This window comes from Aotus nancymaae, unplaced genomic scaffold (genome assembly GCF_030222135.1).
Source record: "Aotus nancymaae isolate 86718 unplaced genomic scaffold, 86718_ANA_hifiasm-v0.15.2.pri h1tg000014l, whole genome shotgun sequence".
In the NCBI taxonomy this organism is placed as follows: Eukaryota; Metazoa; Chordata; class Mammalia; order Primates; family Aotidae; genus Aotus; species Aotus nancymaae.
Genome location: NW_026988425.1, coordinates 56,666,643 through 56,693,194, shown reverse-complemented (window position 1 = coordinate 56,693,194; position 26,552 = coordinate 56,666,643). Strand labels below are relative to the sequence as shown.

The 26,552-nt window shown below is 36.5% G+C and overlaps 1 protein-coding gene across 1 annotated transcript in view; it reads right to left on the bottom strand.

Moving 5' to 3' along the window:
- IPO11 (importin 11) overlaps positions 1–26,552 on the bottom strand; it is a 227,782-nt gene that overhangs the window by 89,797 nt on the left and 111,433 nt on the right. Inside the window, exons 22-24 of the mRNA XM_012462294.2 lie at positions 22,731–22,807; positions 15,057–15,136; positions 14,536–14,616 (exon numbers count right to left, since the gene is read on the bottom strand). Coding sequence (XP_012317717.2) covers positions 14,536–14,616; positions 15,057–15,136; positions 22,731–22,807 — 238 coding nt within the window. The remainder of the gene's footprint in view (positions 1–14,535; positions 14,617–15,056; positions 15,137–22,730; positions 22,808–26,552) is intronic.

Sequence of the window (26,552 nt, the reverse complement as noted above, 5' to 3'; positions counted from 1 at the left end):
TGCTCCTTGTCTCTAGTTTTCTGCTGTTTAAAAAGTGGAAGAAAGCAATGGAAACTAGAATATGCTCCTTGCTTATATTCTCAAATTAAACTTCTGTTTAAAAAGTGGAAGAAGGCAAAGAAAACTAGAATATGTTCCTTGCTTATATTCTCAAATTCATAGAGATCTTCTTCATGCCTTTTTAATGTTGCACAGTATTCTGCTATATAAATGAACAAGGTGTGGCACTTCAATTATCCAATCACCCATTACTAATTGTTTTTTGACAACATTTTGCTATTACAAAAAGAACTTTTGCACTTTAAACTCATTCTCTTTTCAGAATATACCTGCAACAGATTGTGTTCTTAAAACCTTTGGGGAAAATGCAGAATTCAATTTACTTGACTTAGGCTTACAATGCATACAAAGTGATAAAACGCATGGATCCTAAAGTCAAAATGCCTATGTTATATCATGGTTCCAATACTTATTAGCTGAGTGGCCTTGAAAAAAATTATTCACCACTCTGTGATTTAATTTCTCATCTGTAAGACTGGGAAAAAGAACAGTACTATCATCATATGTTTATGTAAGGATTAAATAAAATCTGTATTTTATATTTTTAGAAATGTGTAGCACATGTTAAATGCTAGTATCTGCTATTTGTGTCATCTTAAAACCTGGCTTAACATAGACCAGGACCAAAATGAGAATTCAAAAAGTCAAAGTAGTATGGCTACAATATTGACAAATTTCAAATTAAAGAAATATTAGAGAGAGATCCAAGATGGCTGATGATTAGCAGCTCGGGCACGTACCTCCCAGTGAAAGCGCAAAGAACGAGAGGACGCCACACTTTCAGACGAATATTAGTTGCTCACGGACCAGGAGATTCCCAGTGGAAGAGCTCCACGGGTCGCCAGGGCGACTCTTGTGGCCGGCGTGGCGGTTTTGCTGGTGCCTTAGCACGCCAGTTCTTGGTGCAGAGTCCGGAGATTCCCGGGCAGAAAAGCACCATCAATCTTAACACCGCTGTTTTGGCCGGCTCAGTGGATTGCTCAGATTTCGGCGCAGGGAATCAACAAGTTGGACGTCAGAGACCCAGTTAGAAAGTCAGTAATTATAAAGACGACAGATGGACAAATATATAATGAAGGGAAGAAACCAGCGTAAAAAGGGAGAGAATACTCAAAATCAGAATGCCTCTCCCTCTACAGGGGATTGCAATTCCTCATCAGTAACGGAACAAGGCTTAATAGATTACACCTGTGTTCCAATAACAGAAGCAGGTTTCAAAACGTGGGTGATAAGAAACTTCTGTGAATTAAAAGAACTTGTTCTAACCCAATGCAAAGAAACTAAGAACCCTGAAAAAAGGTTTGACGAAATGTTAACGAGAATGGACAATTTAGAGAAGAATATAAGTGAATTGATGGAGCTGAAAAACACAACACGAGAACTTCGCGAAGCATGCACAAGTTTAAACAGTCGAATTGATCAAGCAGAAGGAAGGATATCAGAAGTCGAGGACCAGCTCAGTGAAATGAAACGAGAAAACAAGAATGCAGAAAAAAGGATGAAAAGGAATGAGCAAAGTCTCCAGGAAATATGGGACTATGTGAAAAGACCTAATTTACGTTTGATACGTGTACCTGAATGTGATGAAGAGAATGAATCCAAGTTGGAAAATACTCTTCAGGATATCATTCAGGAAAATTTTCCCAACCTGGCAAGGCAGGGTAATATTCAACTCCAGGTAATACAGAGAACACCACAAAGATATTCTTCAAGAAGACCAACCCCAAGGCACATAATCGCCAGATTTATTAGGGTTGAAATGAAGGAGAAAATACTAAGGGCAGCCAGAGAGAAAGGTCAGGTTACCCATAAAGGGAAACCTATCAGACTTACAGCAGATCTCTCAGCAGAAACCCTACAAGCCAGAAAAGAGTGGGGACCAATATTTAACATCCTTAAAAAAAAGAACTTTCAACCCAGAATTTCCTATCCAGCCAAACTAAGCTTTAAGAGCGAAGGAAAAATTAAATCTTTTGCGAACAAACAAGTACTTAGAGAGTTCACCACCACCAGGCCTGCTTTACAAGAGCTTCTGAAAGAAGCACTATACATATAAAGGAACAACCAATATCAGCCTTTCCAAAAATATATCAAAAAGCAAAGAACTTTAACACAATAAAAAATTTACATCAACTAATGGGCAAAACAGCCAGCTAGCATCAAACGCCGGTATTAAACTTGTATATATTTTAATTGGATAAAAAGCCAAAACCCATCGGTATGCTGCATCCAGGCCCATCTTACATGCAACAATACACAAAGACTCAGAGAGAAGGAGGAAGATTTACCAATCAAACAGAGAGTAAAAATAAACCAATAAACAAAAAGCAGGAGATGCAATTCTCACCTCTGATAAAGTAGACTTTAAAGCAACAAAGATCAAAAGAGGTGAGGAATGACATTACATAATGGCAAAAGGATCAATGCAACAAGAAGAGCTAATGATTCTATAGATCAACGAGATAGAAAATTAACAAGGATATTCAGAACTTGAACTCAGACCCGGAACAAGTAAACTTAATAAACATTTATAGAACTCTCCACTTCAAATACACAAAACATACATTACCACCTCACACCTATTCCAAAGGTGACTATATAATTGGAAGTAAATCACTCCTCAGTAATCGCATAGCATTTCATTGGTTTAAATTAAATATTGGTTGGCTGTTTGTTTGTTATCTTTTTCCCTTATTCCTTCCTGACTACATCATTAAGTATAATTATCAGTATAAAAGAGGTTTTCAATACCCATTACTAAAAAGCATTCTAGCCTGGGCAAGAAATCAATACTCCCATTCTCTCTCCCTCTTTCTTTTCCTTCTCCCTCCTCCCCATTCTGTCTCTCTCTTTCTCTTCCTTTTTCCTCCTTCCTATTTTCCTTTCTCTAAAAAAAAAAAAAAGAAAACTCCAAAAAAAAAAAAAGAAATGAAAATAAAGAAATATTAACAATTTAAATTTGAGTATTTTATCATATAATTATGTTCCTCTAGATAACATGTTCTGAGTCACAATATACAGTGAAGTCTATTCTTTGTTTTACATCATTTGCTCCAAAAGTAGACATACTGGTGTCTCTATCCAATTTTCATAATATTGTAATTTTCTACTTCAAAGAACAAAGAAGTTACTTGAAGATACTGTCAGAAATTAGTGTAACAGTGACATTCAGTAAAAAATATATTTAAAATGTTATATAGCATACTATATTAAGAAACAGTATCTGATATTAAAAATGAAAGTGAGCTAATATTAAAAACTATTGTTATTGCTATATTAAAACTCTAAGATAAGGAAAATGCCAAAAATTTTGAGAGTTTGCCCAGCTTTAAAATATAGCAGTAAAATGAAAGCACTATTGCCCTAAAATATTCCTGAACATAAAAATACACATAATTTGGGATGGATCCAAGATGGCCGCTTAGGAGGAACTCGGGAATGCAGCTCCGAGAGAAAGCACAGAGGGTGAGTGGACGCCGTATTTCCAGACTGATTTTTACTGCCCACAGACCAGGAGATTCACACGCAGAAGAGCCACACGGGTCGCCAGTGCTGCTGGTTTGAACGGCGCAGCCGTTGGGCTGGCACCCTGAGGCAACGGCTCACGGTACAGAGTGAGAGAGTCTGAGTCCCCTATAAGCCAGCAAGGGGAGCTGAAACGGGGAGCCAGGCCAGCGCCACGAATCTCAGAGCCGCGGCTTTAGCCAACGCAGCGGCTCCGGAGGCAGATCAGATGAGACGGTGTCCCCTCTTACCCAGCAAGAAGACCTGAAACAGGGAGAGAAGACAGGAGATTCCCGAGCAAAAAAAAAAAAAAAAAAAAAAGCGCCACTGCAAACACAACTGAAACCGGGACGGTCCAGCTCTGTGGAGGAGGGGCGTTCTCCATAGGCACCCTGCTGTTCCCAGGGCAATCTACCAAGGAAACCCGCCACTACAGAGACTCCATCACTACAGGGGTGGGCCAACATAGCGGAAGCAGTTCTAACTACACCCAGAAGTTCACACGGAAGCTGGGTGGAGCCCACAGCAGCTTAGCGAAGCCTCTGCAGCCTGAATGTGACTAGGCTGCCACCTTGTGGGCAGGGAAAACAGCAACCGCACAGGGGAACATCATAAAACCGTAACTCCCTGGGACAGAACACCTGGGGGGAAGAGCAGAGGGTTTATGAGTTCTGCCACAGCAGACTTAAAATTACCAAAATCAGAAAGACAACAACTACAAAGTCAACAGGTGGATAAATCCACAAAGATGGGAAGAAACCAGCGCAAAAAGGATGAAAACACCCAAAACCAGAACACTTCTCCTCCTACAAGGGATCACAACTCCTCACCAGCAAGGGAACAAGACTGGATGGAGAATGAGTGTGATGAAATGACAGAATCAGCTTTCAGAAAGTGGATAATAAGAAACTTCCGTGAGCTAAAAGAACATGTTCTAACCCAATGCAAAGAAACTAAGAACCTTGAAAAAAGACTTGACGAAATGCTAACAAGAATCGACAACTTAGAGAGGAATATGAGCGAATTGATGGAGCTGAAAAACACAACACGAGAACTTCGTGAAGCATGCACAAGTTTCAACAGCCGAATTGACCAAGCAGAAGAAAGGATATCAGAGGTCGAAGATCAACTCAATGAAATAAAACGAGAAGGCAAGATTAGAGAAAACAGGGTAAAAAGGAATGAACAAAGTCAACAAGAAATATGGGACTATGTGAAAAGACCTAATCTACGTTTGATAGGTGTACCTGAATGTGACAGAGAGAATGAATCCAAGCTGGAAAATACTCTTCAGGATATTATCCAGGAAAACTTCCCCAACCTAACAAGGCAGGCCAAGATGCAAGTCCAGGAAATACAGAGAACACCACAAAGATATTCCTCTAGAAGAGCAACCCCAAGACACATAATCATCAGATTCACCAGGGTTGAAATGAAGGAGAAAATACTAAGGGCAGCCAGAGAGAAAGGTCGGGTTACCCACAAAGGGAAGCCCATCAGACTCACTGCAGATCTCTCAGCAGAAACCCTACAGGCCAGAAGAGAGTGGGGGCCGATATTCAACATCCTTAAGGAAAAGAACTTTCAACCCAGAATTTCGTATCCAGCCAAACGAAGCTTCATAAGTGAAGGAAAAATAAAATCCTTTGTGAACAAGCAAGAACTCAGAGAGTTCATCACCACCAGACCAGCTCTACAAGAGCTCCTGAAGGAGGCACTACACATAGAAAAGAACAACCAGTACCAGCCACTCCAAAAACACACGAAAAGGTAAAGAGCATCAACACAATGAAGAATCTGCATCAACCAATGGGAAAAACAGCCACCTAGCACCAAAATGACAGGATCGAATTCACACATAACAATATTAACCCTAAATGTAAACAGACTAAATGCCCAATCAAAAGACACAGACTGGCAAATTGGATAAAAAGCCAAAACCCATCAGTATGCTGTATCCAGGAAACCCATCTCGCATGCAAGGATACACAAAGGCTCAAAATAAAGGGATGGAGGAAGATTTACCAAGCAAATGGAGAGCAAAAAAAAGCAGGAGTTGCAATTCTCATCTCTGATAAAATAGACTTTAAAGCAACAAAGGTCAAAAGAGACAAAGAAGGACATTACATAATGGTAAAAGGATCAATGCAGCAAGAAGAGCTAACGATCCTAAATATATATGCACCTAATACAGGAGCACCCAGATACATAAGGCAAGTTCTTAAAGACTTACAAAGAGACCTAGACTCCCACACAATAATAGTGGGAAACTTCAACACACCATTGTCAATATTAGACAGATCAACGAGACAGAAAATTAACAAGGATATCCAGGACTTGAACTCAGACCTGGAACAAGCAAACCTAATAGACATTTACAGAACTCTCCATCCCAAATCCACAGAATATACATTCTTCTCAGCACCACATCACACCTACTCTAAAATTGACCACATAATTGGAAGTAAATCACTCCTCAGCAAATGCAAAAGAATGGAAACCATAACATACAGTCTCTCAGACCACAGTGCAATCAAGTGAGAACTCAGAATTCAGAAACCAACCCAGAACTGCACAGCCTCATGGAAAATGAACAACTTTCTCCTGAATGTTGACTGGATAAGCAATGAAATGAAGGCAGAAATAAAGACGTTCTTCGAAACCAACGAGAATGAAGACACCACATACCAGAATCTCTGGGACACATTTAAAGCAGTCTCTAGAGGAAAATATATAGCAATAAGTGCCCACATGACAAGAAAGGAGAGATCTAAAATTGACACCCTATCGTCAAAATTGAAAGAGCTAGAGGAGCAAGATCAAAAAAACTCAAAACCTAGCAGAAGACAAGAAATAACTAAGATCAAAGCAGAATTGAAGGAGATAGAGACATGAAAAACCCTACAAAAAATCAATAAATCCAGGAGCTGGTTTTTTGAAAAGATCAACAAAATAGACAGACCACTAGCCAGACTAATAAAAAAGAAAAGAGAGAACAACCAAATAGATGCAATAAAAAATGATAAAGGGGATATCACCACAGATGCCACAGAAATTCAAACCACCATCAGAGATTATTACAAACAACTCTATGCACATAAACTAGAAAACCTGGAAGAAATGGATAAATTCCTGGACAGCTGCCTCCTCCCAAGCCTAAACCAGGAAGAAGTCAAAACCCTGAATAGACCAATAACAAGGTCTGAAGTCGAGGCAGCAATTAAGAGCCTACCACCCAAAAAAAGCCCAGGCCCAGATGGGTTCACAGCCGAATGCTACCAGACATACAAAGAGGAACTGATACCATTCCTACTGAAACTATTCCAAATAATCCAAAAAGAGGGAATCCTTTCCAAATCATTTTATGAGACCAACATCATCCTAATACCAAAACCTGGCAGAGACTCAACAAGAAAAGAAAACTACAGGCCAATATCCATGATGAACATAGATGCAAAAATCTTCAATAAAATACTGGCAAGCCGATTACAACAACACATCAAAAAGCTTATCCACCATGATCAAGTAGGATTCATCCCGGGGATGCAAGGCTGGTTCAATATTCGCAAGTCTATAAATGTAATTCACCACATAAACAGAACCAAAGACAAAAACCACATGATTATCTCAATCGATGCAGAGAAGGCCTTTGACAAAATTCAACAGCCCTTTATGCTAAAAACCCTCAATAAACTAGGTATCGACGGAACGTATCTCAAAATAATAAAAGCTATTTACGACAAACCAACAGCCAATATCATACTGAATGGGCAAAAACTGGAAGCATTCCCTTTGAAATCTGGCACTAGACAAGGATGCCCTCTCTCACCACTCCTATTCAATATAGTACTGGAAGTTCTAGCCAGAGCAATCAGGCAAGAAAAAGAAATAAAGGGCATTCAATTAGGAAAGGAGGAAGTCAAATTGTCTCTATTTGCAGACGACATGATTGTATATCTAGAAGACCCCATCATCTCAGCCCAAAATCTCCTGAAACTGATAAGCAACTTCAGCAAAGTCTCAGGATACAAAATCAACGTGTAAAAATCACAAGCATTCCTATACACCAATAACAGACTTAAAGAGAGCCAAATCAAGAACGAACTGCCATTCACAATTGCTACAAAGAGAATAAAATACCTAGGAATACAACTAACAAGGAATGTAAAGGACCTCTTCAAGGAGAACTACAAACCACTACTCAACAAAATAAGAGAGGACACAAACAGATGGAGAAACATTCCATGTTCGTGGTTAGGAAGAATTAATATCGTGAAAATGGCCATACTGCCCAAAGTAATATACAGATTCAATGCTATCCCCATCAAGCTACCAATGACCTTCTTCACAGAACTGGAAAAAACCACATTAAACTTCATATGGAACCAGAAGAGAGCCCGCATAGCCAAGTCAATTCTAAGCAAAAAGAACAAAGCGGGAGGCATCACACTACCAGACATCAAACTCTACTACAAGGCTACAGTAATCAAAACAGCATGGTACTGGTACCAAAACAGAGATATAGACCAATGGAACAGAACAGAGGCGTCGGAGGCAATGCAACATATCTACAACCACCCGATCTTTGACAAACCTGATAAAAACAAGCAATGGGGAAAGGATTCCCTGTTCAATAAGTGGTGTTGGGAAAACTGGCTAGCCATATGCAGAAAGCAGAAACTCGACCCCTTCCTGACACCTTACACTAAAATTGACTCCAGATGGATTAAAGACTTAAACATAAGACCTAACACCATAAAATCATTAGAAGGAAACCTAGGCAAAACCATTCAGGACATAGGCGTAGGCAAGGACTTCATGACCAAAACACCAAAAGCATTGGCAACAAAAGCCAAAATTGACAAATGGGACCTAATCAAACTCCACAGCTTCTGCACAGCAAAAGAAACAGTCACTAGAGTGAATCGGCAACCAACAGAATGGGAAAAAATCTTTGCAGCCTACCCATCTGACAAAGGGCTGATATCCAGAATTTACAACGAGCTAAAAAAGATTTACAAGAAAAAAACAAACAAGCCCATTCAAAAGTGGGCGAAGGATATGAACAGACACTTTACAAAAGAAGACATACATGAGGCCAACAAACATATGAAAAAATGCTCATCATCACTGGCCATTAGAGAAATGCAAATCAAAACTACATTGAGATACCATCTCACACCAGTTAGAATGGCGATCATTAAAAAATCTGGAGACAACAGATGCTGGAGAGGATGTGGAGAAATAGGAACACTTTTACACTGTTGGTGGGAGTGTAAATTAGTTCAACCATTGTGGAAAACAGTGTGGCGATTCCTCAAGGACCTAGAAATAGAAATTCCATTTGACCCAGAAATCCCATTACTGGGCATATATCCAAAGGATTATAAATCGTTCTACTATAAGGACACATGCACACGAATGTTCATTGCAGCACAGTTTACAATAGCAAAGACCTGGAACCAACCCAAATGCCCATCGATGATAGACTGGACAGGAAAAATGTGGCACATATACACCATGGAATATTATGCAGCCATTAAAAACGAGGAGTTCGCGTCCTTTGTAGGGACATAGATGAACCTGGAAACCATCATTCTCAGCAAACTGACACAAGAACACAAAATCAAACACCACATGTTCTCACTCATAGGCGGGTGTTGAACAAGGAGAACACATGGACACAGGGAGGGGAGCACTATACACGGGGTCTGTTGTGGGGGAGTAGGGGGGACAGCGGGGGGGTGGGGAGTTGGGGAGGGATAGCATGGGGAGAAATGCCAGATATGGGTGAAGGGGAGGAAGGCAGCAAATCACACTGCCACGTATGCACCTATGCAACAACCTTGCATGTTTTTCACATGTACCCCAAAACCTAAAATGCAATAAAAAAAAATCAATCAATCAATCAATCAATTAGCCAAGGAAAAAAAAAATACACATAATTTATTCATAATGAGCATATTTTTAGTATTTAACATCCATTTATTAAATAATAAAATCTAGTTTCTGAGATTTTAAATTAAATATACAGACTGAGCTATACCAATATTTATACAAAAATACCGTCTTAAACACATATTATCAGATTCTCAATTTTTCATTCTTTCTTTTCTTTTTTCTCTCTCTCTTTTTTTTTTTTTTTTAATAGAGATGTGGTCTTGTCATGATGTGCATAAGGCTGAAATCGAACTTCTCAGCTCAAGTGATCTTATAGCCTTAGCTAAGTCTGAAGTAGCTAAGATTAAAGGCACACACCACCATACCTGGCTCTAAATTTCTTTCTTTTCTTATCTTTTCTTTTTTTGTTGTTGGGAAGGAGTTTCACTCTTGTTGCCCAGGCTGGAGTGCAATGGCGTGATCTTGGCTCACTGCAACCTCCACCTCTCGGGTTCAAGCAACTCTCCTGCCTTAGTCTCCCAAGCAGTTGGGATTACAGGCATGGGCCACCAAGCCCAGCTAAATTTGTATTTTTAATAGAGATGGGGTTTCTCCATGTTGGTCAAGCTGGTCTCAAACTCCCAACCTCAGGTGATCCGCCTGCCTCAGCCTCCCAAAGTGCTGGGACTACAGGCATGAGCTACCACGCCCAGCCCCAAATTTCTTAATTCAAATATTTGTATCCTAATAACAACCTACTGTTGGTATACTTACAGATAAATTGCCTTCATTTGTAACCTGTATTAAATGTTACAAAAATAATTTGACTATATATTTGACTATAGATTTGTGATATGCAGTAAGTTCGTTTGGAATTTTCTATAATAAAAAAAAATTTTAATTGTGTTATTCTGAGCAGAAAAAAAAATACAATTAATTTTCTTTCTTTCTTTTTTAAGAGACAGGGTTTCACCATGTTTGCCAGGCTGGTCTCAAATTCCTGACCTCAGGTAATCCACCCACCTTGACCTCCCAAAGTGCTGGGATTACAGGTGTGAGCCACTGCGCCTGGCCAATTTTCCTCTTTTTTTTTTTTTTTTTTTAAACAGGGTCTCCCTCTATTGCCCAAGCTGGAGTACAGTAGCACAATCTCAGCTCACTGCAGCCTCCACCCCTCTCCACTCCCACCTCAGCCTCCTGAGTAGCTAGGATTACAGGCACACACCACGACACCCGGATAATTATGTATTTTTTTGTAAAGATGGGGCCTCACCATGTCGCTCAGGCTGGTCTCAAACTCCTGAGATCAAGTGATTGACCTGCCTCAGCCTCCCAAAGTGTTGGGATTATAGGCATGAGCCACCACGCCTGGTCAAAATACAATTATTAATAATTTTAAAGAGCGAGCTGAGATATGCAGTTCTTGATAATAAGATATCATTATTGTGTAAACCACCTGCTTAGTTTTAAAAGTAAATTTTATTAATGTACTTAAGTATTTATTTTGAAGAAATGGTAAAAGGATAAAGTAGAACAACTTGGTTTCTCTAGAGCTGAAGATCTTAGCAAACAAATTATTTTGCCTGTAATTGGAGTAGCCTATTTTCCCACAAAGAGAGACTAAATAATTAGTCTCTCAAAAGACAGCTATATAATTATATTAGATAAAAACAGTCAATGCTTATATTCGCTTATTACATGCTAGGCATTGTTACAACTGTTTACACATATAAGCTCAAGTATTCCTCATATTAAACCTAGGAAGTAGGTAAAGTTATCATCCCCATGTTATAGATGGAAAATGAGAACAAAGAGTAATTTGTCCACATCACACAACTGTGTGAAGTAGCACACAGGTGAAGTAGCAGAGCCAATGTTCTAACCCGGGGGGTCTCCCTTCAGTGTGTAGTCTTATCTGCTATGCTATGCTCTCTCTAATAATTTTGTAAGAGTATAATTAAAAACAAGTAGAATCACAATGGCCATTCCAGATAATCCACAAGTTGTCTTTCAACAATTAATTTAATAATATTGTTGCAGAAAAGCCAAAAGAGTGCATGGGGGTGAGGTCAATTCAAATTTGGACTGGAAGGTGTTTAAATGTGAGAAATCACCTCTTTTCTTAATCACTTAGAATATATAGATTATAACTTAACATGGAGAATTTCAGGTACTGCATAGGTACAGAATAAAAATCATTTAATAAATGAGGAAAATGAAAGCCAGAGTATACTCAAGAGCCATAAAAGTCGCAGGGCAGCATATGCAAACCAAGGGGATGGTCAAGGAGAGAATTCCAAATGGATCCTCAGTATACACAAGATGGCATTTCTATCGGAAGCACAGCTTCAACATAAAACTTATGGATTCCTTGCCTTTCAAGTCACTTACCACGTATGTATTCAGAGCTAACAAAGCACACATTTACTGAACTTTGGATAATGGAGAAGGTCAGTCTAATAGAAGAGAAAGGTTAAAACAGGCATACGTACAGAAAAAAATCTGTGGAGACAACAGTATCAAAATGACATGGCAATTTTCACTTGTTTTAATCACTCCCAGGATGCCAATCACTTTTTCCTCAAATAATCAGAATTAAGTCCAATGTGTCAATTCCTTATTTCCTCTTACCTCCAGAGAAGAACTTGTCACCAAAGCAAAAGCTGAAGCTGAGATTGTGTACATTAAGTTCCTTAATATACTTATATTGCCACTCTGTCAGTTTAATAAAGGCATAAATGCAGTTATGCCTATAAAAGGCATAAAAGCATTTTAGTAAGCAACATGTTTGATGTTACTTGTAAGCTTTGGGGCCAGGAGAACACTTTGAAATTAATAATGAATGAAGATTAAAAGACTAGTGCAATAGACCAGGCCTCAAGTATACAGGGTCTCAACAAGCCACATGCACAGATTCCTGTTATTACAAATCCTTTAGTGCCCACATGACTCTTTGGTAACAGTGGCTTATAGTCTCACCATTTAGTAAACCCCTTGCTTTAAAAAAGAAACAAAGAAACTACGAAATTACAGCCAAAGAGTTCTGCCATATCCTAGGTGTAATCAAGATAAGATGAAGATATTAGAGAATGCCCTTTATCAATTATGGCTTTTGTCCTTGCAACAACAAAAACAAAACAGAGACACAGACACATACCAGGAGAACATCATGTGACAGTGGAAGCACAGATGGCAGGATTACGTATCTACAAGTCAAGGAATTTGAAAGACTGCCTGCAATCACCAGAAGGTAAGAGAAAGGGTTGGAACAGATTCTCCCCCTAGACCCTTCAGAAATAGCATGGCCCTGCAAACACTGATTTTTAAATTATATAATGAATATCAATATTATAAATAAACTTTTGTTTTAAGTCACTAAGGTTGTGGTATTTTGTTACAGCATCCCTAGGAAACCAATACAGTCCTTACTGATCTCCTTAAGTTCCTTCCTTTTCTCATCAATCTATAATTTAATACTTCAGTAATCTGGCATATGACCCTTCTAATTTACAGACACTAAATATGTTTTAAATTTTGGTTTTAAAACCCTCTTGCTCAATAGACAATCCTAAGAGCATTTTCTCTCTCATTGTTGTTCACTTCTCTGCAGTACTTAACACTGTATTAGCCTGATTCATGCTAGCAGAGTTGCGACAGCAAATAAATACACAGTCATGTGCCACTTATCAACAGGAATATGTTCTGAGAAATGTGTCATTAGGCGATTTCACTGTTGTGCAAACATCATAGACTATACTTACACAAACTAGATGGTATCTTATTGGTTATGGTAAAAGGCTAAAGTAACAAAAGAATAAAGTAGAACAAAGAATCCATTTTTATACTGCTATAAAGAACTGCCTGAGACTGGGTAATTTATAAAGAAAAGAGGTTTAATTAAGTCACAGTTCAGCATAGCTGGGAAGGCCTCAGGAAACTGACAATCAACGCAGAAGGTGAAAGAGAAGCAAGGCACCTTCTTCACAGGGTGGCAGGAAGAAGCAGTGCCAACCAAAGGGGGAGGAGGCCCTCATGAAACCATCAGATCTCTTGAGAACTCACTCACTATCATGAGAACAGCATGGGAAAAACCACTCCCATGATTCCCTTGATTTGGGAGACAGTCATCCCCACAATCCCCTTGACCATGGGGTCATCATGGGGTGATCTGGGTGGACCCAAAGCCTAACCATATCAGTTACTATGAAATAAGACTTCATTATCTGCACAAACTTTTACCAACTTAGATCCTAGAGTATACTTTGGATTACTTCAGTACACTTCTTACAGCAAACCTGTTTGGGTAACCTCTTTCATTTCACTGGGAGGAAGTGAGATCATTTTTAGGTTCCAAAGCAATGCCATGATTTTCACACCATAATGCTATTTTGTTATGATAGAAATTCAGCTCTCGTATCTTGGAACATAGCTGAGAAACTCGACACCAAAAATAGGGGTACTTTTAACAGCTACACCGTCTCTCAAAATCCATACATAAAGATACTTTAATATATTTATATATACATTTGTTTATATGTAAATATACACTTAATACTATTTATATCTTTAATATACAGACACAATATGTAAAGATAATATACAACTTAGAGCCTGTTGGTTCTTAATTATACAATCTCAACAAACATGGTACTCAAATTTTGATAGCCAAATCAAATTAAAACTACCAAATTATAAAGTGAAAAGTCTGTCCCAAAAGCAGAGTAACAAAATGAAAGAGTGAGAAGTATCAGACCCCACACCACTGGATAATTTACAAGAGTTAAAATCCTTACTATACAAAGTAAGGTCTCAAGATAGGCAACATCCCAATCAGTTCAGATCTTTTGAGAAATCCAGAACTGAATTTTAATAAGATGTCCAGGTGGTCTGTTGCTTGCTGAAGGTGTATGCACCTTCAGATTTGAGACCTCTGGTCCACAGGTATTAAACCAACTGAAAACTGCTAAAATAGCCTGTCCGGAACTATATCAACTCTTCTCCTTCTTGTGAACCATCCACACCCAAATAAAGTCCCAACTTCACAAAATATAAATGAAAAACTCATATATTCACTTAAAATGATTACAATACCTTGAGTACTTGAACTTGACCTTCTGTGGTAATCTCCTTTAAAAGTTCACAAAAGGACTGGCATAGACCTACTGCGTATGTCTGAAATTCAATTAAAAGTCAATACATACATAAGAACATATCTGTAATATCAAAATGGTATAAAATTTCATTTGGGACTCATTATAATCTATTTGAGAAGTATAGACTAAAGGTGTAAGCTTATCAAATTTCAATTAGAACTCCTAGAAAACGTTAAAGAAAAAAGATTATGCCGAATAAAAATATAGATTATTGATACATTAATTTTTATAGGAATATAAAAATATATTTGCTGACATAGCACATTTTCTGCATTAAATAAGAAAGGAACTGCAAGCAGCACATCTGCCCTGCAGTGGAAAATGCTCAGCCATTGTTTCTTTGCCTTAAAGTAATAGACCAATCTTAAAATTCTGAAGAGGCACTCCCTGATTTCGAGTAAGAAATAATCAAAATAGTAATCATATAATTTCATATAATGCAAAACTACTACAACATACCTGTAAAAATTCTGTTGATGATAAAAAGATATAACCATTGATGATCTTAAAGCAAGTTCTGAGATTTTCTGAACTTAGTTCTGCCAAAACAATAAATGTCAAACAAAGAAAAAATAACAAATTAATCCACTGCTCAAAACTAGTTTAAATGAAGTGATTCACTGTTATTAAAAACTAATTTACATACTCTACAAACATCATCACTATTCAGACTACTATTATCTATAGATAACTATCTAAAAACTGGCATCACTAGGATTTAAAGGTTACAGTCAGCAATGATCATGCCACTGCACTCCAGGCTGGGCAAAAGAGTGAGACCCTGTCTCAGTGAATTAATGAATGAGTCAGTGAATGAATGAACGAACAAACAAATACTGTTATCAACCCAAAACTTAATGCTACCTTATTTGCTTTTCACTAGTTGAAACATTCAGGAAAAAAAGCCACGCTCCCCATATTTTTTCCTTACAGAAAAAAACTACCTAATCATTCGACCCAACCTTTCATTTCAAAATGAATTTTTACTGCTAGCATGACAAACTACATGAAGCTGAATCATTTTACCATCATATTTTGACATTTGCTTAAATGGGTTCACTTGGTGAACATTTACTGAGTGTTACTGCACTTGCACTAAATATGCGATATGACTTCTCAACAGACTCCTGATCACACTCCAAAAAAATTATATTAGGTTTAGATAGCTTCAATCTTTCCACTTTGTTCTTCAAATCTGGTCCCCTATAAAACACCACACATAAAAAATGTTCTTAACATTTAATTACCAGAGTAACATCGGAAAAGGATATCGTTTTTAGCTATTCCTTTGCAAGTGTAGAGTAGAAACTATTTGTTAAAACTGAATGTGATCAAAAGTTGACACAGTCCTATTTTATATGTCTCACTAAATAAAATAATATAAAAGGATACAGGCTCCATGTATAAAATTATACAAATTAAAATATGACTGTCAATATAATATCGATGCCTAAAACCTGCCATTCTTTGTTACAAGTATTTTGAAAATTATATTCACTCACAATAGGACAAATTGTTTTTTCTTAATTTCTGGCAAAAGATTAGCACCTGTGTTCTTATCTGTCATTTCTAAATAAAAGAAAGAAGACATTATATTCATTTGTGAATTTTCCATTTATTTTCACAAAAGAATGAGAATCCAACCTACCTCAAAATGTCTTTGAAGGCATTAGTTCCTAAACTTTAGGATTTGACAGTTTTAAAAAATGAGGATGGGAAGAGGACAGGAAATGATCAACTTATTACTAGTTACTAATCTAAAAAACATTTTAAAAAAAGCTGTCATCTAGGTATCTTTTGACAACAAAAGATAAAATCTCAGGATAAAGGGGGCTTTTGTATTAGATTAAAGCTATCATTATGAAAAACTCACATTATCCTTTTCTCCTCAAGGAGAAAGCCTGGACTTGTGCACACTTTTTTGTAGATTAACAATGAACAGCAGACTATTTGGCGATTGCCATGAAAAGTAAGGCAAAGGGTCTATATTTAAGAGAGAACTGAGAATGGCTTCATTCCAGGCATATCAGAGAATATAATTTTGAAATCATTGCCAAGTATAATTTTATCAAAATCAATGTTAAGGAAAAAAAAAAACAATATTTAAGAAGAATTGATATAAAAAGAAAAGAGCCCATCTCTTCCTACAGATATTTAAAAACTATTCCTGGACCATTCTATACAAATTAGGTCACTTCCCACTGCTTTCCATGCCTCTAACATGCCCAGGATGGCAATGACGAAATTTTCTTGGGCATGTTATCAACAGCAAACACTAAATATTGATATTACACATAGCCCTAAATTTAACAAATTTATCTATTTAACAGTACTAAATAGTGTTCACTACATCCATTAAGTTCCTAGTGAGACTCTAAAGAAAAATGACTATCTAGGCCTAATACCAAGAAGTTACTAGGCCTCGACAGTCATTTTTCATTATCTGAAATTACTCAGTATCTGAAAATAAATACATACCTATTGCATGATTGCAAGAAGTCAACCATGCAATAGATATGTATTTATTTTCAGATACTGAGTAATTAATGTCTAAGGTTCTCAGTCAGGGGCAATTTTGTCCACCACAGGACATTTGGTAATGTCTAGAAACATTTTTGTCATTGCTAACATCCAGTAGGTAGAAGGTGGGGATACTACTAAACATCCTTCAATACACAGGGAAATCCCCCACAACAAAGAATTACCTTCACCCAAATGTCAACAGAGCCAAGATTGAAAATCCCTGATTTAAGTGACTAGGTTTTTCTTTTCATAGACTGCTACAGAGCTCTAAGGTAAACCTGCATATAACCCATCAATGTATTTAGTTACGCACTGCGCATATATGATTCATATCTTTAGTGTGATTTTAATTTATAATCTACTCCTATTTGCTTTTATTTATACTTTTGCTCCTATTTTTAATTTTTATTTTACATTTTATATATTCCTTTAAATTTCTGTAAAGAGGACAGGAAGTGAATTATTAAATTATGTTATAAAGAATCGAGAGAAATCTACTCCATCCTTTCCAAATTTGTTAGAAAGTTACCAGCTGAAAAATTTTACACTTAAAGGAACATTAGTTCCATTCACAGTAACTAGGACAAGAGCCAGTCACATGCTGATCTTTTAAGCAGGAGAATATTAAGTAAATTAACACTATAACATAGATTTAAAGAAAAAAAGCTATTAGAACTAAATTAATAGAATTACTTCCAGTGATAGCCTCTGGTTCTACTTAAAATTTTTCAGATTCTATTTACATTTGGGGAAAAGGATATAAAATGAATCTTGGCCTTGAATATATTCATACTTAATTAACGCATCCTAAAAACCATTAACTTAAATATCTTAAAGTGTTCTATAATGTTGGCTTTATATATTTTAAAGTAGGAAACTTTCTGCCAGTGGCTTTCTTTCTTTTATTTTTACTTTTTAAAGAGAAAGGTTCTCACTCTGTTGCTCAAGCTTAAATGGAACAGTACAATAACAGCTCACTGCAGCCACTACAGCCTTGATCCTCTTCCTTCAGCCTCCTGAGCAGCTAGAACCACAAGCACGGCCCACCAAGGCCAGCTATCTTTTATTTCTTGTAGACATGGGGTCTTGCTGTGTTGCCCAGGTTGGTCCCGAACTCCCACCCTCAAGAAACCTACCTGATTACAGGCATGAGCCACTGCAACTAGCCCAGTGGCTTAATTTTTGCTTAGAAAAATATAATAGCAATCATATTCATTAAATAGTTTAAAAGCATTGTTCTAATAAGAGAATTTAACTGATACAAAAACAATATTCATTTTGGTTTATACTCTTAAAAGATTAAAATAAATATTCTGGTTGTATTTAAAAATAAATCTTAAAACTTGTCTGAAAGAATGTACATGCAAAAAGCTGTATGTCAAACAATTAGTGCTTATACTCAAACAAAAATAAAGGTAATACTGATGTCAAGATGTACTAATAAACATAAACAAATGTAATTTGTAAATAGAATCTCTTCATTATTGATGTAAATACACATACCACAATGCACAAAACAAATTATGTTTACCATTTTTTTTGAACAATAAAAGTAGAAAACAAATAATTCAATAGCATTCACATCACCTATATTCATCAAAACTTTATAAAATAGAATTTTTTAAATCTTTTTTTTTTTTTTGAGATGGAATCTCACTTTGTTGCCCAGGCTGGAGTGCAGTGGCACAATCTCGGCTCACTGCAAACTCCGCTTCCCAGGTTCAAGTGATTCTTCTGCCTCAGCTTCCCGAGTAGCTGGGACTAGAGGTGTGCATCACCACACCTGGCTAATTTTTGCATTTTCAGTAGAGACAGGGTTTTGCCTTATTGGCCAGGCTGGTCTTGAACTCCTGACCTCCTGATATGCCTTCTTTAGCCCCCCTAAGTGCTGGAATTACAGGAGTGAGCCACTATGCCCAGCCAGAATTTTTTAAATCTTTAAAAATTAAAAAAGTTTGAATTAAATATATGTTATATCAAAAAGTTGCAATTTCATTAGTTCTTCATTCAGTAAGTAAAAAGTCCTGAAGAGCCAGTCAATGGTAGGATAATTTTAAAACAGGAGTAATGTTAATAGTGATAGTAATAGCACTAACATACCAGCAAAACATTTAAATAATACTTACTATGTGCCAGGCATTATTCCAAACACATAAAAGTCCTTATTGATTTGGTTAGAAATATGTATCAATTACAAAGCTTTATATTGTTAAAACTACACTAGAGGCTGGGCACAGTGGCTCAAGCCTGAGAGGTGGGCAAATCACATGAGGCCAGGAGTTCAACAGCAGCCTGGGCAACATGGTGAAACCCCATTTCTACTAAAAATAAAAAATTAGCTGGGCATGGTGGTACATGCCTGTAGTTCAAGCTACTTGGGAGGCTGAGGCAGGAGAATTGCTTGAACCTGGGAGGCAGAGGTTGCAGTGAGCTGAGATCATGCTACTGCATTCCAGACAGAGCAAGACTCTGTCCCCGCCTCCAAAAAAGACAAAAACCAAACTAGACCACTTACCCAAAGCTCTATTAAATATAGTGTTATACAGTTATAGTAAAGTAAGTCATATGCTTTCTATTTAAATCTCTTCTTGGTTACCAATGCCTCTCCCACCACTCTATGGGAACTGAACATTATGGAGACTAAGCATGCTGAATTTGAGATGGAAAACAGGGTGAAATGAGACCAGTGTGTGAAATCACACATATGTGAAAGTAGTTGAATGTTGTTCATGACAAAGTTGGTAAAAGGTCTGGTTGAGGTGTCTAATCCTAGGCCAAATATAAAGAAGCCTGTCAATTACTTCTTTATAAAATGGCAGGGTATGGGCCAGGCGCGGTGGCTCATGCCGGTAATCCCAGCACTTTGGGAGGCCAAGGTGAGTGGATCACGAGGTCAGGAGTTCAAGACCAGCCAGGCCAACATAGTGAAATCCCATCTCTACTAAAACTACAAAAAAAAACAATTAGCCAGGCTGGGTAGCAGGCGCCCGTAATGCCAACTACTTGGAAGGATGAGGTAGGAGAATCTCTTGAACCCAGGAGGTAGAGGTTGCAGCAAGACAAGATTGTGCCATTGAACTCCAGCCTGGGCAACAGTGCGAGACTCCATCTTTAAAAAAAAAAAAAAAGTGGGCATGGTATAGCAAGTTAGGTAGAACACAACTAAAAAGGCCTTCCCCAAAGAACCCTATTTTCTTTCTCTATCATGACTGAAAGATAAAATTTTTCCTAGTAGATCAACACCTATTGCCACTGACTTCATCTTCGGTAAGTTTTTCCTTTTATGGGGACTCTAGATAACAAAGAGCAAATGGTTCTTTATTAGAAAACAACTGGTTTCTATTTGGGAAGAGGAACAAAAAATTTCAGAGAAAATGTTAAGAACTAATCACATTATTTAGCCACCATGGTCATCCAACAAATAAAAAGAGAAAATGATTTTTTAACCAGTTATAACCATTTTAGTCCACATTTGTTGGTTTTTCAAAGAGTAAGTTTATTTTTCCAGTGTGTCATTCATTATACCTCAGGGACATTTTTGCCTCTGATAATCCCAGCACTTTGGGAGACCAAGGTGATCAAATCACAAGGTGAGGAGTGTGAGACCAGCCTGGCCAACATGGTGAAACCCCATCTCTACTAAAAATATAAAAATTACCCAGGTGTGCCAGGTGTGGTGTTGGACACCTGTAATCCTAGCTACTCAGGAGGCTGAGGCAGGAGAACTGTTTGAACCCAGGAGGCAAAGGTTGCAGTAAGTCGAGATCAAGATCGTGCCACTGCACTCCAGCCTGGGTGACAAAGCTAGATTCCATCCAAAATAAACAAAAAAAATTCTCAGCACAAATAAGTTCTTAGACCTCCCCCACAGCAACAACAAAAAAATAAATAAATAAAAGTCTGCAGACATTGCCATAATAATGATGCCTTTCTTCCTAGTATTTTCCTAGCTAAATGCCCTTTCATGACAATATTTAAACTATTAGGTTAGTATACCCAAAGTTCAAATGAAGGAATTAAAAATGCTTCATTGAGGATCTATGAACGGAAAAAACACACATAACATTTATAATATAGTTTCTAAATAATCAAAACAAGGAAATATTCTGCAGACTGAAACATAATGAAAGGGCTAGTAAACAGACTATATACAATTCTGAAATATGTGTTTAAGTATGAACCTACCCTGGTAAACACCCACACAAAACAACCTATAAACAAAATATTATTTATCAATTTTTACACTGATACATATTTGAGAATGATAGCTAATATATAACAGAAAAGTAGTGATTTTTTAATTAATTATCATCAAAATACACATTTAGATTAGAAAATGAATCTAATTAGATCTCATTCAAAAAGGCTATAAAAGAGATTAGCCCACTCATAACAGAATACCCAGTTCTCTGGTTTCATGCACCAAAAGTGTTGCTTAAAAAATATGAGGCTTCATGACTTCAAAGTTAATTCATAAGCAATATTTCAACAAACAATATAAATAATTTCCTGATACTTAAGACTCTTTGGGTAGTTCCTTAGTAAAAACAGAAAAATCTGCACAAAGAGCTTTTGTGATCAACTGATAAGGCATAATCTATTGTAAAATAAGGTAGATTAAAAACACAGTATATAGAAGCAGTTTTACAATATAGTCTTCTAAATAGCTAATAGAACTACTATCAAACATCGGAAACTTACCAGGCAAAGTTCAAGCTCAATTTGTAATTTGTTTCCTAAGAACATATTGGTATTAAAAAATGTTTCACAGTGATATAATTTAGTGTTCACTTTTAATAAGCAGAAATGATTCTAAAAAGTTTACAGCAAAATCTAAGACCATTAAAACATCAGCAGGACATGGTAGCTCACACCTGCAATCCTAGAGCTTTCGGAGGCCAAGGTGGGAAGATCACTTGAGCCCAGGAGTTTGAGAACATCCTGGGCAACATAGTAAGACATCACCTCTACAAAAAAATTTTAAAAATCAGCCAGATGTTGTGATGTGTGCCTGTAGCTCTAGCTACTCAGGAAGGTGAGATAGGAAGATTGCTTCAGCCTAGGAGTTCGAAGCTGCAGTAAGCTGTGATCATGCCACTGCACTCCAGCCTGGGCAACAGAGCAAGACCTTGTCTCAAAACAAAACAAACATGCTGTTAAAAGAAAGTCATTAAGAGGGGGAAAATAAAAAACTAAATAAATAAAACAAATAAATAAAAATAAAATAATAAAACAAAACAAAAAACACCAAACGACTTACTTGTCAATATCAGGGATTAAATCAAAATGGAAGGTATGTATGTTCTAAACATTGAGTACTCATAGACATAATCATGGCAAAAATAGATACTTTGGCCTACTAGAAAGCAGAGGGAGGAACTCAAAGGTTGAAAAACTGTTAGGTACTATGATCACTACCTGGATGACAGGATCAATTGTACTGCAAACCTCAACATCACACAATATATCCATGTAATAAACCTGTACATATAGCCCCTGAATCTAAACTAAAAGTTGAACTAAAAAAAAAATACAATAATATTTGTTTCAATGCCTCCAAATTATGGTTGCATTAAAAAATCATTAGTAAGTTTATGCTTTAACACATACCAAGAAGTGGTGACATATTCTGAAATATACGAAGCAACTCCGATGTAACACATGGGCTGTTTTCCAAAGTTACTAACCTAGGAAGGAAAAACAGGTGATTAAATCACTTTCCATGTCCATGTAAAGCCATTAACATAATGACTTAGATATTAAAAAGGTCCCATTTAAATGAAGAAAGATAAATGGATAATCAGTAAGTTATAAAAATTATCTAAGAGTTAACCAAATACCTTAAAATAAAAACCTGTCTACAGATTATGTACTATTTCTATATAAATAGCAAAGGTAGTGGAAAGTAACTACAGTTGAGCCTTGCACAACATGGCTTTAAACTGCGTGGGTCTACTTATACCCAGACTTTTTCAACCAAATGTAAGATTAAAAGTACAGTATTCACGGGATGCAAACCCAAGTATATGGAGGGCTGACCTTCACATACACATATACACAGGTTCCACAGGACTGACTGAGGGACTTTAGTATGTATGGATTTTGTTATATGTTGTAGTCCTGGAACCAATCCCCTGTTGATAGAAAGACATGACTGTATATACTAAAGTATCTATAATAATGAAATTATAACAATAAATCAAAAGTATAACTATTACGAATTGGTCAAGGACATAAAAAAGTTATTTTGTTGTTCTGATTTTCTTGATATGGTCCTCTGTCACATGTAATTGATATGTCCTTTAAAGAGAAACTAGGCTAATAAATTAGTAAAACAACTTATGCTAAATGCTGAATAAATATGAACTTAGTACAACAAAGGCCAATTGCAAGCCAATCTGACTGCATTAGCAGTATGCAACAATCCATAATATAATACATATACATGAAAGGTTTAATACAACGAAGGCCAATTACAAACCAAGCTGACCACAATCCATAACATAATGCATATCCATGGTGGGTTATCACAGAAGTCTGTGGTTGGCCCAACCCTCAAAACAAGTAGAAAAACTATGATTGCCAAAACAGCAGCGAGAAAAGGAGGGAAAAGCCTATTCAAAATCTAATATTGGCTTTAAAAACTAAAAACTGAGGAATAACCTGATCATGCTATCAAAACTATAAAGAAACCCTGGCCCCCACCACTGGTCTATTTTCAGTTCCTTTTATTAATGAATTGTTCAAACGTACAAAGAATAAATTGATACATATCACAAAAATCATTCCAGTACATGAAAACAATTTTAAAATTGTTAAACAAATATAGTACTGATATAAAATCAAAAAGAATCACAAAATGTAGATCATAGATCCAACTCATTAAGAGAGGAAGAAATAAAATTAGATAAAATATTAGAAAAATGTTTATAATATACATTAGTAGTGTAATTCACCACCAAGTAAAGTTTATCCTAGGAAGTCAAGGTTCTTTAAGAGAAGGGTTTTTTTGCTGAAGAGAAAGATACGATCTTTTGAGTAGACAGCAAAAAGCAATCAAATTCGTTTTTTTTCCAATCATCATACTGCTTTTAATGAGATATAGCTGATACTGCTGACTGCTTACTAGTATTCATTACTATCCCATCCAATTTTCTTAAAAATAAAAAACTGTTTATACAAGGTCTTTTGTTCTAATTCTGGTTAAAAATAATTTATTGTATTAAATGTTTATACTAAGATAGAAGGCTAAAATTTGATGAACTAATTTCGTTAGAATGGAAATCAAATAACAAACCCATAAACCTAAAGCAAGTAGAATGAGATAATAAAACATAAGAGCAGATATTAATAGGAAACAAATATGCAACAAAAAGAACCAAAGCCAAAGGTTGTTTTTGAAAAGACTAGTAACTGACAAATCTCTAGGGAGTTGGATCAACAGGAAAATAAAAAGCCAAGGTGGGAGATAAATCACATAATCGGTCTAAGAGTTTCACTCCATATTCGTGACCCCAAACATCAACTGGTATTGGTTTTATCCCTAATAAATTCAAATTCCCATTTTTAACATAACTACTTTATACCTTCTCTCACCTACAGACCTCTATCTTGTATGCACTCCTAAGTCAGCCCATTACTCCTCACTAAAGGTGATGCTTCATATTTTGTTAAGAAAACAGAAACTGTTGGATGAACACCTTCCTATCTCATCTCATTATCAAATTTGAAAAACCGCCTTGGGCCTCCAGTTAAAATGGATGAAGTATTCCAGCTGCTACCAGAATTCAGTCCCTCCACTTAAGCTCTCAATCCCACCCCTTTTTGCCTCCTTCACTTATCCTACTCTCTCAATTCAGCCTCACCCATTTCTCTAGATCTTACATTTCCCACACTACTCAGCTGTTGCCCCATTTCTATACTCCTCTTAATAGTAAAGGCTCTCAAACAAGTTATCAGTGTTCATACGCTGTATGGACTTAGCTTCAATTCATTCTTCAGACTACTCCAATTCTAATTTCTGTTCTTACCACTCCAGTGAAAACCCTCCTATCATCTTCATGTGGCCAAATTCACATTTCTATATTAATCTTATAAGGAAAATCAGCAACATTTGACAAAGTTGACCACTCTCCCCTCTTTTAGGAAATATTCTCCTCTCTTGGCTTGGTTTTCCTACTATCTAAGTACATAGTTCTTCTCTGTCTTTGTAAATGGCTTTCATATCCTCAAAATGTTACAAGTGCATTAGAATTCTGCCCTGGGCAGAATGTTCATTATCTGTACTTCTCTTCCTAGGCAATCAGATATTCTCAGAAACGAATGCCATATCCAAAGTGTAAACATTATCTCTTCACAACAACCATGTAAGGGTAGGAATTATTCTTCATTTTACAGATAAGGAAATTGTGGTTCACCAAGGATGATTAACGTTTTCAAATTACATATATAATGCAGTAGTATAAATAGGATTGGAGCCTATGTTTGCCTGATTTCAAATATAAACTCTAACCCATTAAGAAAAATTCATGAATATGTACTCTGAATCTTTACAGAAACTCAACAAATTAGGTAATTTTTAAAAATTGTCCTAATAATTTATTTTCATTAGTATGTAAATAAAGGCTAGGAAAAAATTACCATTAACAAAGCAGTACATTTTTATTACTTTTTTATGTAATCCCTTGAAAATATATATCTTCAACAAATACATTAATATATTGTTGGTAATACTAGTAAATCTGAGTCTAATCTCTAACATATTTAGATTTTTTTCTAACATTCAACATCATATAGTATCTGCATGTTTACAAAAAATTATTTATATGCCAGGAATTAATATTTTACCTTATACTCTAGAGCAGAGGTAGGCAAACTACAGCTCATGGGCTAAATCCACCCAGGTACTTATTTCTATAAATGATGCTTAATTGGCACACAGCCAAACCTACTTGTTAATGTATTGTCTATGACTGTTTTGACACTGACAGCAGAGTTGAATAGTTGCAACAAAGACTGTATGACTTAGAAAGCCTAAAATATTTAATGTCTGGTTTTTTAAAGTACAAGTTTGTCAACCTCTGATCTAAAGTAAACTATCCTTATACAAATAGAAATGTTTGAATATAAAATATTTCAACGGGCTAATTTACAACTGAACCATATAGATGCCATTTAAGTTTGAACAACACCTTTCTGAGGAACACAAACCACAAATTAATAAGTATATACCTAGTTAAGTTTTAAAGTCATTCAGCTCATATCCTGATAGAGGTCATTATTTACAATTTGCACCAAAGGTAATTTTTAAGAACCAAAACTGTTAAATTCTAGACATCTAGAAAAAACAAGGGAAGGAAGGAAGGAAGTTCCAAAGGAAGAGAGGGAGGGAAGAAGAGAAACAAATGTTCATTTCTTTTATGGTTGATTTCT